Here is a 12,500-nt window from a genome sequence, read left to right as displayed (position 1 = left end):
AAAAAGTATGTACGACGTCAGCACGATTATTAACAATTAATATCTAATCTATTATTATAATCGATAAGAGATCGTACTTTGACGAGGTCGAATGGGATCGATTTGAAAAAACTGGTGGAGAGGAAGGAAAATTCATAATAATTAAAAAGAAAAAAAGAAGAAGTAAAAAATGGCACGCATTGATCGGCTTCGATCGAAAAAGAAACGATGCACGATCGTATATTTTTCTATCGATTTCCTACCGCCAGAATATCCGAAACTATAAACGAGTTCGGGATCGAAAGATTGTGCCGAAAGATCGAGATCGAGTGTGTAACAAGTTGAACGCCAGAAAAAAAGGAGAAATTATTTTTTATACGCTTTAATCAATTGTCGATAGTTAATCGTTTGAATTCTCGATAGTAGTAGAATTAGAAATAGAGACCCTTCTTTCGCTTTCCTTAATTAGATTTCTTAGTTTAATTATAACGTCGAATCAAAAAGTTCCGTATATAATATGACGATTGTTTCTTAAAGCAAAAAGAAGGAAAAACAAAAAATAATAAAATGAAAGGCCTGTTTTTCTGGTGTGAACGAGAATAAGAAAAAAAGAAGAAAAGAAAAAGAAAGAAACAAGAAAAGGGTAGACAACCCTTTGAATTCGCGTATTTCTACCTCTCTCTCTAGTTTGCTTTCTATTACCGGCATGCTCCTGTAGATTATTTCTTTGAGAAAGATCCCATCACTTTTATTATCTTATTATTTTATTATTATTTTATCATTTTATCTATTATTATTATTATTACTACTATCAATCCATCATTTTTTATTATTATCATTATTATTTTATTATTAATATTATTAATATTACTATTATTATTACCATTATAATTATTATGATTATTGTTATTATGATCATTATAATTATTATTATTATACATACTTCAGCCGAGATCATCGATCACTAGTGCGTACGATTACAGTATATCATTTAATCACTTTATATATATATATATAATAAACCGCATCTTTTAGTCTAATTTTGTTAACAAGTATTACGATATTTCAAAAGATGCATGGGGGATGGAAAGATTTTTGCAAATGTATTGGAGTAATGGGAAAAAAAAGAAGAAATATATACATATATATTTTTTTTTTCTTTTTTTTTCGATTAAAAATAATCATTGAGATTGACCAAGAGATGCGGAAGATTTTCTCATTTTACACATCTCTAGGAAAAGCACCTAATCACACATAACCGAATTACATCGGTAATTAGCTTAATTAGTACAAACACGCTCGTGTGAGGCCTCACCTTTTTTTACACGTACGTACTAACACGTGCACGCACGTACACATACACACGAACACACACACGTAAAACACATACATATTTACATACAAAACGTATACAACATTCGCGTGAATGAAAAAAAGAAAAAATAATAGAGAAAATAATAAAAGAAAAAGAAACGAAATATTCGCATCCTTGAATGATAATCTATGATAGTAAACAAACTATTTTTCCACGAATTCGCGCTCTTATATTTTTCCTCGAAATCGATATAGGCGTAATAGACCGATCAATAATAGCCCTTACATATACAAACAAAAACACAAAACATCACGAACGTTCCGAAGGTTCCTCGATATTTATCTTTTTGTTTTGTTTTCTTTGTGTCTCGTAAGAACATTCACGAAAGTTGGTACTAAGGAAATATCACTTTAGTATCACGGAAGCTTCGGAACGATTAACAGTGTTCTCGATCGTTTTCTAACACTCAGTTTAATAAAATACTAATATATATATTTATTTGATTTGATTATATTCTCTCGACGTTAGAACTTCTTCAAGGATTCTTGGAACACATTCGACTTCATTACGGTGATTGGCAGCATCGTGGACGCACTTGTCATCGAATTCGGGGTACGTTGAGCTTTGAAATATATTAGATATCATTTAATTAACACGAAAGATACGCATTTTCTCTCTCTCTCTCTCTCTCTCTCTCTCTCTCTCTCTCTCTCTCTATCTATCTATCTCTCTATCTCTCTATCTATTTACCTATCTCTCTTATATAGAGAATCTTTAATAGTATTTAAATATATATGTCGGTTGTTAATACGAAAGTGGCCTAAGTTATATAATTACTTTATATATATCCTATATTTTCTTTTATTTTATATATATAATGTATAATGTAGATCGATAAGATGCGAAAGAAACGATAATATATTAAAATTAAAAAAAGGTATTCATTGATATTTCATTACGTTTAGGTCACTTTCATTATTACTGACGATAATATTACATTGTTCGAACCGTAATACGTTGCAATTTTATCGATTTCACGTGGATTTCGTAATCCGCTGCTTCGTGTACGCCTATCACGAGCCCTTTTCTCCTTAGACACGAATCTCTTTAATCGAATTATCGATTTTCGTGAAGTTACATAGATATATGCGTGATGCGTAATATATAAGCTACGTTATAAAAATAATAAAGGTCGGAATCATTCGTTCGTCTCAGGACAGAAGGGTAAAGGGTATTGCATTTCTTCCAGTAAACCCTTTTGCTGCTCCTTATCGATATTAAAAATTAAATGCTAGCAAAAGAGCAAAGTAAGTCCGAGTAAGATGAATCCTTTTGGATATTCCTATTTTCTTTCTTTATCCCAACCGTATACGCTGCATTTGTACGCTATATAAGTATATATCTCATCGTTCATCAGTACGTTAACAACAACAGTATAAAAACATTACAAATATACATATACACAGTATTATACGCATTTAAACACATACTATTTATATCGAGTATTAGATGCTGCGATTTGAATAAGAAAAACTAAAAAAAGAAGAGTAGAATTTTAAGTTAATTCATTTGTAAGTCGATTCATGATTATATATATATATACATATATATTTCTTAAATCCAGCAGGTTTCTATATATCGACATATCAATATTTAGTAAGTATGCTTGCTCGAGAATAATCATCGCCAGTCTATTGCGTATCTTCCTTTACTTTTTCCAAGAGAAAGATCAAAATAAAATGAATAAAATAAAGTAGAATCGAAAGAAAAATGGAACACGCTAGAGCTTTTGTGTTGTAAAGGCCAGAAAGTTAAGCGATCAGTGTATGTACGTTTTGAATAATTGTAAAAAGGGTCCGAACGATAACAGATGATAATTATCGCAATATATCAATATTTCTGTAATAGGAGCGGTTTTCGAGTGTGCCAAGTGGTGGCCAGCTAAGCGAAAAGAAGGTATCAATTAATTCGTATATTATTTGCATCATTCAATATAATATTGACCGTCGGATCGGTTTTCTCTATTATAATTGTATATTATATATATATATACATATATATATATGTATATCTTATTTTAAGCTGTGTTAACCTCTTTTATTATCTCGTTCACAAAGATACCTCTATAAGCAAGAGAAAAAAAACACAATATTTTTACATGTATTACACTTTTACCCCTTTTATCTACATTTTACATCATCATTCCTATCGTTATACATATGTACATACATACATTCATACATACACACGTATATACATACATACATACATGCATACATATATAATATATATATATATATATATACGTACGTACACACACATTCATACATATTTTTTTAAATACTTCATAATCATTATCATCAATCATCATCATCAATCATCATCATCAATCATCATTATCATCGATCATCATCATCATCCAGTGAAAGCCACGATAAAATATAATGGCGGCTATCGGTGCAGCAAAGACAGAAGGGAGGAACAAAAAGAAATATAAACAATATACGTATATTATATTCTCTCCTCTTCTCGGTCGCGGCAAAGGGGTTGTAACGGTAATTAATTAGGAAAACAAATAAATAGTTTACTCATTAGCGATCGTACTTTCGTCGAGGTGAAAGACGCGAACGATTGGTAAAAGTTCGTCTCGACGTTGTTACCTCGTAGAAAGTAGAAAAGTAATTTCTTTGTTGTAAATGAATAAAAGAAAAGAAAGGAAGAAAGGAACCGAAAGAAATTAAGAAATAAAGAAAAAAGAAGAAGAAAAATAGAAGAATTGAATAAAAGAAAAAAGAAAAACAGAGAGAATAAAGCATAAAAACAATTCCTTTTTATATAGCTTCGTTCGTGCATCGATCTGGCTATCGAGTAAAGAAAGATCATCGATCGAAGAAAAATCGTCGATCTTTTTTTTCTGTTGGTCGAAGTTGTACGCACGAAGCTACGTTTAACCTTTCAGAACGTTTAAAGATGGACAATCTTTTGGGTTAAGTGCAATTTCCTTTGTTCCCTACAGGAGAACTTCATCAACGTCGGCTTTCTCAGGCTCTTTCGTGCCGCCAGACTGATCAAGCTGCTACGACAGGGATACACGATACGAATTTTACTCTGGACCTTCGTGCAATCCTTCAAAGTACGTATATGTTGAATTAAAACGTATAGATATATTTTAAAAATAATTGTAGTAAAATCGTCTTCGAAATATTAAAATGTCAATTGAAATATTACGAAAGAAAAATTGATAATGCCGATATTAAATTACGAATCTTTATATCTCAACGCAATAAACAACACTATTGTAAAAATAATTTATACGATGTTACAGTTTAATAATTATATAAGTTGCATCGATGTTGCAAACATTCGTTTGAAAAGAATATTCATGACCGATCAACGATGCGTTAACTCTTAAATGTGATCATGAATGAAATTTCAGTCGTAGTAATGTTTAATCGAGCAATGATTTTTATAAATGAAATTTAGTGAATTCATTCATTTCATTTTAATCGATTAGATACGTACATTATATTAATTTAATGTTTCATGATAATGTTACGATTCGAGACAGGAATTGTTGAATTTATTTATTATTTGTTTACTTTTTTTTTCATCTTTACAGGCCTTGCCTTACGTTTGTCTCCTCATCGCGATGCTCTTTTTCATCTACGCCATCATCGGTATGCAGGTACGAAAGAACGTGTCCTCTCTCTTTTCTCCTTCTTCTCGCGTGTTTTGCAAGATACTGGGACCAATCTTACATAGGATATATGTACATTTTATACATATATACTGACTTATTTACTTTACTTATTTATTACACGATTTGTCGGACCGATCAATTAATTTTATCATGTAGATATATATATATACATATATATACACATATATATACATATATATATATATATAGTTAGGTTGATATGATAGAGGGATAAAAACAAAGAAAGATATACTTGACTCGATTGATAGGATAACAAAGTACGTATCATTTTCTTCTATGTATTTAGTTCCTCATTTTATGAAAAGTGCATTCAAAACGCAAGGGGTATAATATCGTTTCGTTAATTCTTTTTAGAAAAAAAAGAAAGACAAAAAAGAAAAAGAAAAATTAAAGGGATTGAGTTAAATGACATTGAAGTTTGGTGATAATTAGTGATTGAGAAATTCCGTTGTCAGGTCTTTGGAAATATATCGAACGATCCAGGAACATCGATCGATGATCACAACAACTTTCAGTCCTTCTTCGCCGGTCTTATGTTGCTTTTTCGGTGAGTCGAGCAGCTAAATACACTGCAGGTTCAAGGATAAGGGAAATCGTGAGGGATTTTCAATGACCTGCCGTCGAATGATTCGATTAATTGTTTCCTTTCGTCGAGGAGAAAGAAAAGAAAAAGAAAAAGAAAACAAGAAAAAAAGAAAACTTAGAACGTCATTAAAAATTTATTTATTTTCTCCGTTACGACAAGAAATATTGAACGAGAAAATAATACGTAACCTTTTGTTCATTTAATAATTCAACTCGTCTGATTCTTCGTCGACGAATCGAACAATTTTTACGAGCGCACGTTCAAAACATCACCGTGATCTTTCGCGATGTTTAACGAACGATCAATCGCACGAACGTATCTCGATATTACATCGAATCTCATATACAATCGAATATTGAAAAATTGATTTAATAATTTGTAACAAACGAGTCGAGCAACGTTTTTGTTTTTTTTTCTTCTTCTCTTTTTTTCTTCTTCCTCATTTTTTTTTTCATTTTTCTTTCTTTCTTTCTTTCTTTTTTTTTTTTTACCAAGTTCGAAAAGCATCGCGAAATATATCGCGAACGGCAGGGAACGATCTAAAGTACGAGAAGGAGAAGAGAAAAGGGGGAAAGTTTTGGTCGCCGTAAAAAAAAGGGGGGAAGAAAAGACAAATCAAAAAAAGAAAAGAAAAGATAAAAAAGGAAATAAAAAATAAACAGATTTATACGATAGAGAGTATTGGGCTGCTAGCATGAGGTTTCACGAGAGTAAGCTGCTCGACGTGTCAAGTTGTTGTAACCCCGCAATTAGCTGTCCCATAGAGAGTTGGTCCCATAGTAATGCTTGCGTTATAGCTTTGGCGTCGACGATATAACATTTTTCATAAACTCGAAAGAATCGATTAAGACATCTGGAATTCGCGAAAAGTTTAAAACGAAGTAATGAAACAAGAATTGTTAGGATCATGCGATTCTTTCGAGTACATGGTATATGTATGTGTATGTATATATATGTACGTATGTATATATATATATACACATACATACTATTTAGAAAGTAAAATACAAGTCTAACGTATATCATAGATCCCAATTAAATGTGGTAGAACAGTATACTTAGAAGGACTCTTTGTCGTAATTCACATTTTTACACAAACAGATACACAATTACACCGATATATAATATCACGTATATATATATATACATATATATATATATATATATATATATATATATATATTTGTATGTATATATGTGATATAAAATATAGATCAATACAATACGATACTCGTCGGGTTTTAAACGATTTCACTTTGTCTATTTACGTTTTATATCGTTCGAGCATTCTTAGATTAGTTCCTATTATCTCATCTCTACGTAGTTTTTTACTTAAGGATCATAGCAGTCAAACAGAGAGACGTTTTCGGTCATCCAGCGAGAGAAAATACAACCCGGAAGACGTTATCAAGTCATTTGTGTCATAAAAGAAAATGAAAGAAAACTCGATTCGATTTTAATACGTACTTATATATACATATATATATGTATATACATACATACATACATATATATATATATACATATATTCGATAAAATATATTTACCTACGTCAATTTTATCGTGGTTATTCTCGTAAGCACGATAAAAAAAAAGAAATAAAAAAAGAACAGGAAAAAAAACAGAAAAGACGACAAAGAAAATGCGAAAAGAAAAAGGAAAAGAAGTATAAAACATTAGAAAAAGGAAAAAGGCAAAGACAGAGAAATAAAAATGAACGTTCGTGAATAAATGCTGCTCTCGCCCTTTGGCTGCGGCTGGCTCACTTATTTCTGTGGGTCTCAGGTATTCGGTAACATCGAGCTGGGTGCTGACAGTTCTATTAACAAGCACAACAATTTCCAAAGCTTCATTCAAGGTCTGATGCTACTTTTTCGGTAAGTATCGTCACATCGTAAGCTTTATCGTTTTATTGATTCTCAATAGAATCAAAGTTATAAAATAATAATACTATGCACAACATGCACCTATCTTCTAAAGCTTCGATTCTTGAATAAGGACAACGACACACGCATATATATGTATTTTTTCTTTTGGATTATTTTTTATTTTTTTTTTTTTTATTATACAAAATAATTCTTATTTCTTAGATATCAAAGAAGAGTAAAAATCCGAAGGGAGAATCCGCACATATCGGCAAATTCAAATAGAAACATCGAGTTTGATAGATTAGATATAGTAATATATACCTTATTGCTTTTGGTGTTGCTTTGTATCCTCGAACGAGATGCATGCTGTATATTTATATATATATATATATATATATATATATATATATATATATTAGATATTACGACGATATCATAACTAATATCAAGTCGATTTTTTAAATATCATTACGTCTTATAATACAAGAAAGAACGTCGTAATATCTTAACGTAGGTATCCTTGCCAATATGAACCAAGTACGAAAGCTTAACCCTTCGATCTATTGAATTCTCAGATCTCTTGAATCTCTTATATTATACTATACGTGTAAATAAGAATTTTTTAACACGTTTTTTGCACTTTTTCTTTCGAAGATTCGAAAAGCAAAATGAAGCATATAATTCTTTCTCTGATCATTTTATATATAGATACTACTGCAAGTGTAACGCGAAGCTTAGTAAGTGAATATACAAAAAAAAAAAGAAAGTTGAAATTAAAATTAGACTAAAATAAAATAAAATGACTTATCGTCCATTACAACTTTGCTCCGTCGTATCTTCGAAGGATTCGAGTTGATTTGCATGTCGTTAAAAAAAAAAAAAGTAAGAAATAAAGTAAAAATAAAAAAGAAAATAAAAAAGAAACATTCTCTTATTGCGAAGATCACGATCGATTAATACGTAAGAGGAACGTTAATATGGACTAACATATTTAATCGTATCTCGTAGGTGTGCAACAGGCGAAGCTTGGCCGAACATCATGTTGGCTTGCATAAAGGGTCGACCTTGCGACGTTAAAGCAGGGAAACAAGAACCAGGTGGTTGCGGTTCTAACATCGCCTATGCCTACTTCGTCTCGTTCATCTTTTTCTGCTCGTTTTTAATGCTGAATCTTTTCGTTGCCGTCATTATGGACAATTTCGATTATCTAACGAGAGACTCATCGATTCTCGGTGCACATCATCTCGACGAATTTGTGCGAATATGGGCGGAATACGATCCAAAAGCCACCGGTAAGGTACTCTACAACGAGGTCTACGACATGCTTAAGGTGATGGACCCACCGTTGGGGTTTGGCCAAAAGTGTCCTAACAGGCTCGCTTACAAAAAACTCATCAGAATGAACATGCCCGTGGATTCAGACGGGAAGGTCAACTTTACAACAACACTTTTCGCACTGATACGAGAGGATCTTAGTATTAAAATGAGATGCGGTTAGTTGTAATAATCCTTAGACTTAACGTTTTTCTCTAATTCCTTTATTAACATCGTTCATCGATTCGTTGTATTTCTTTTTTTCCCTCTCTCTTTTCCTTCTCTTCTTCTTTTTCTTTTCTTTTTTCTTTTCCTCGACTTCGTACCGATATTTCGATGTCTTTCGAAATATTTTTTTTTCCTTTTCTTTTTTCTCTTACAGCCAACGAGATGAAGCAAGCGAACGAGGAGCTCAGAGATACGATTCGAAGTATCTGGCCTCTGCAAGCGAAAAAAATGTTGGATCTTTTGATACCTAGAGACGAAGGCAAGTGATATCTCAAATGTTTCCATTCGTACATACTTACATTGCCGCATTTTCGGTGGATACTTGAAATTTTTCTTATATCTTTTCTTTTCTTTTTCTTTTTTTTATCATTCGTCTTGTTATTTTAGAGGTAGGCAGAGGAAAGCTCACCGTCGGTAAGATATACGTCGCTCTCATGATTATTGAAAATTGGAAGACGACGAAGTTCGGTCGAGAAAAACCATCCGGACAGGTGAGTCATCCGTCGAACGCGTTTAACTTAATCAACGTGTAAGAACGATAAGTTTAAGTCTATTTGAAAGACCCTCGCCGTTCTTCAACTTCCGTTCGTTTTTAACATACTTCCTTGTCGTTTGCGACAAACAAGAAAAAAACAAGAAAAAAAAGATGATATATTTTAAAATTACATAGCATTAGAATGTTTTTTATCGATTCGAATGACAAATTGAGGATAAGGCAATAGAAGCATTGTGAAAACGATTACGGAAGATTCGATGAGGGGATATCACTTAAAGTGGATGTTTTTGTCGTTGGCTTTTTCGTGGTAGGATTTTCACACGGCCGGTTCGAGAACCGATTTTTCAAATAGCGAATTTCCACTAAATCCAGAGTAGCTCGATAGTAACCTATTCCCAAACTGGGAACGCTCGAAATTCGACGTAATTCGATCTTACGTTTTCCTTTTTTCTTTTTTTTTCTTTTTCTAAAGTTTTATGAAAAGAAACAAAAAAAGAAAACAACAAAGCAAAGCGAAAAGGAACACAGGAAAAAGAAAAAGAGACGAAGTCGATCGACATTGAACTCGAGCGATCCTACGATCTATTATTCCTCCCCACAATAATCCTAATTTTTCTGATGCTATATACCTATTTTACCTATGTGTGCTGAGTAGTAGTGCTGAGAATTTTCAAAGATTCATATGTATCTGAATAGGAATATATAAATATCGAAGTGTTCGATTTCGGTTTTCCATCCCACTGAATAAATCTCGCGTATTTTGTCGCGTATAAAAAAAAAAAAGATTAGGATCGAGGGATCTATAATATCGATTAAAATTTGTGATGAATATTTGTGATTTCTTTATTGGGACGGCAAGCATTGTTAACTTGATTAAGTTGAATATCTTTTAGTTTTTAAACAAGACGTACAAAAAGAAGAAAGGTTAATAATTTTCTTTTCTTTTTTTTTTTTTTTTTTTTTTTTACATATACATAACTCTCGAATTAGCCAAGTCGATATCCGTAGAAGCAGTTCGATGTGTGACCCTTCCTGAACGATATAATTTTCAATTAGAAACCTAACATATATAGTAGACTATCCCGAGTCGATGCATCCATTGCTCCATTCTATTAAAATAAAAAAAATTTAACATTATGTATCTATGAAAATAATGCATTTACACTTTTATACCGAATATCGTACGTCTTCGTTCATGTTTCTTGTTTTCCTTTCTTTTTCTTTCATTCTGCGACAATAATTTTTATTAATCATTTATAAGTGCAACGGATGGATCGACTCGAAAATAAGAATTACTTAATGTTAATAGATAGTTAAGAAATTGTGATTTTTAATTTTTTTTTTTAATCTTTTTTTCTCTTTTTTTTTTTTGGATGAATGATGATTAAGATTAGTAACGTTAGAAAAAAAAATATAAAAAAAGAAAAGAACAAAAATAAGATTCTGTCTGTTGAATTGTGACCTGTAATATTTTTCTCTTAATAATATTTTAGAAGAGATACTTCCAACACGAGGTTTGAATGTCCATTATTAATGGATGAGATACGATTTTTTAGACACGATTTATTTAATTTCTATTATCGTAGGCGTACCCGATATATAGAGGATTTTTAATACTTAATAATAACTACCCAGACAAGAGGATGTTCACGCAGCTCTCAATCATCTCTTTGTGTCTTTTTTCTTTGTTTTACAGAACGATAACGATCTTATCGATAACGATAATGCTGGGCAAAGTCCTGCAGCCCAGGCGGTAGTACTTACTTTTTCTCTTACTTATATCATCTTTATACCATATTTTCTTTTTCATTTTAATATAATTCATTTTCCTTTATTATATATTATACACCATTTATATACTATGTGTATATACATATATATATATATGTATGTGTATATATATCTATATACTACTCCATCGCATTTTGTAAAACGCTCGTTTCTTCCACTACTTTTATTCTTTTTTTTTTTAATATTTTTAATATGTTTTTAACGATTATAAATAACATTTCTTAGCAAAAATTACAGTGTTTCGCTTAATTAAAAATTAGATGGAAGGAAAAAAAGAAAACGAGTCTTTTCCAATGATGCTTCATTTGTTTGTAAAAATATAATACTTTTCATATCATACTCTCTTTCACTCTCTCTCTCTCTCTCTCTCTCTCTCTCTCTCTCTGTCTCTGTCCCTTTCTCTAACTCTCTTTCTCTCTCTTTCTCTTTCTCTCTTCTTCTCTCTCTATCTCTTTATCTCTTTCTTTCTCTTTCTCTGTCTTTCTCTCTCTTTCTCTCCATCTTTCTCTATCAAAATGCGAAGACACATAAGCCAGTATTTAGAAATTAGTATTAAAATTGAAATATTATGTTGCAAATGTAATATAAAAATGTGCTATTGTGTCTTCGACCTTACACTTATTCATATTTTTTTATTTACTTTTATGTTCTTTCTTTTTCTCTTTCTTTCTTTTCTTCTACCTTTCTTTCTCTCTTTCTTTCTTTTTTTCTACCTTTCTATCTCTTTCTATCACACTCACTCACTCACTCACTCACTCACTATTAACACTCACTATTACACTATTTCTTTTTCAATACGCGTATACATTTTATGTTTTATATTTAATTTTATTTTCTCGTAAACAGTTTCATAACAATGAAAAGCAGCACAACGGTCGTTGATTGGTTAATCAATTATAAAGTTTAAAAAGTGTAATTGGAAAACACTTTTCGTTAGAAAAAAAGAATAATCGACTTTTATTTTATTGTATTTTATATATTTATTTATTTATTTATTTTATTTTTCTTCCTCTTCTTCTAGAATTAAAAAACGATGCAACAACGGTTGTGCTTATGTCAAAACACACGATCACACAAGTCGATCTTTCTTCTCTTTCTTAGGCACTTACTGTATTAGACAATAATCCTACTATAGCATCTCTAAGACTAGTCTAACATATAGAAACTTAGATATCTAGTACTTCCTTTCAAAAAGATCCTTT

At 31.3% G+C, this 12,500-nt stretch overlaps 1 protein-coding gene across 36 annotated transcripts in view; it reads left to right on the top strand.

Annotated features, from left to right (window-relative positions):
- LOC127064301 (voltage-dependent calcium channel type A subunit alpha-1) overlaps positions 1-12,500 on the top strand; it is a 116,477-nt gene that overhangs the window by 82,840 nt on the left and 21,137 nt on the right. For 16 of the 36 annotated variants that reach the window (XM_050995165.1, XM_050995162.1, XM_050995163.1 and 13 more), the window contains 9 exons: positions 1,823-1,906; positions 3,203-3,250; positions 4,311-4,427; positions 4,914-4,979; positions 7,387-7,478; positions 8,478-8,962; positions 9,166-9,270; positions 9,399-9,502; positions 11,204-11,260. In XM_050995165.1, the coding sequence (XP_050851122.1) occupies positions 1,823-1,906; positions 3,203-3,250; positions 4,311-4,427; positions 4,914-4,979; positions 7,387-7,478; positions 8,478-8,962; positions 9,166-9,270; positions 9,399-9,502; positions 11,204-11,260 (1,158 nt within the window). Of the gene's footprint in view, positions 1-1,822; positions 1,907-3,202; positions 3,251-4,286; positions 4,428-4,913; positions 4,980-5,470; positions 5,563-7,386; positions 7,479-8,477; positions 8,963-9,165; positions 9,271-9,398; positions 9,503-11,203; positions 11,261-12,500 lie in introns of all 36 variants that reach the window. The other 20 variants (XM_050995177.1, XM_050995174.1, XM_050995172.1 and 17 more) reach the window with 6 other exon arrangements.

This window comes from Vespula vulgaris, chromosome 5, assembly GCF_905475345.1.
Source record: "Vespula vulgaris chromosome 5, iyVesVulg1.1, whole genome shotgun sequence".
In the NCBI taxonomy this organism is placed as follows: Eukaryota; Metazoa; Arthropoda; class Insecta; order Hymenoptera; family Vespidae; genus Vespula; species Vespula vulgaris.
This window is presented reverse-complemented; position numbering and strand designations above follow the sequence as displayed.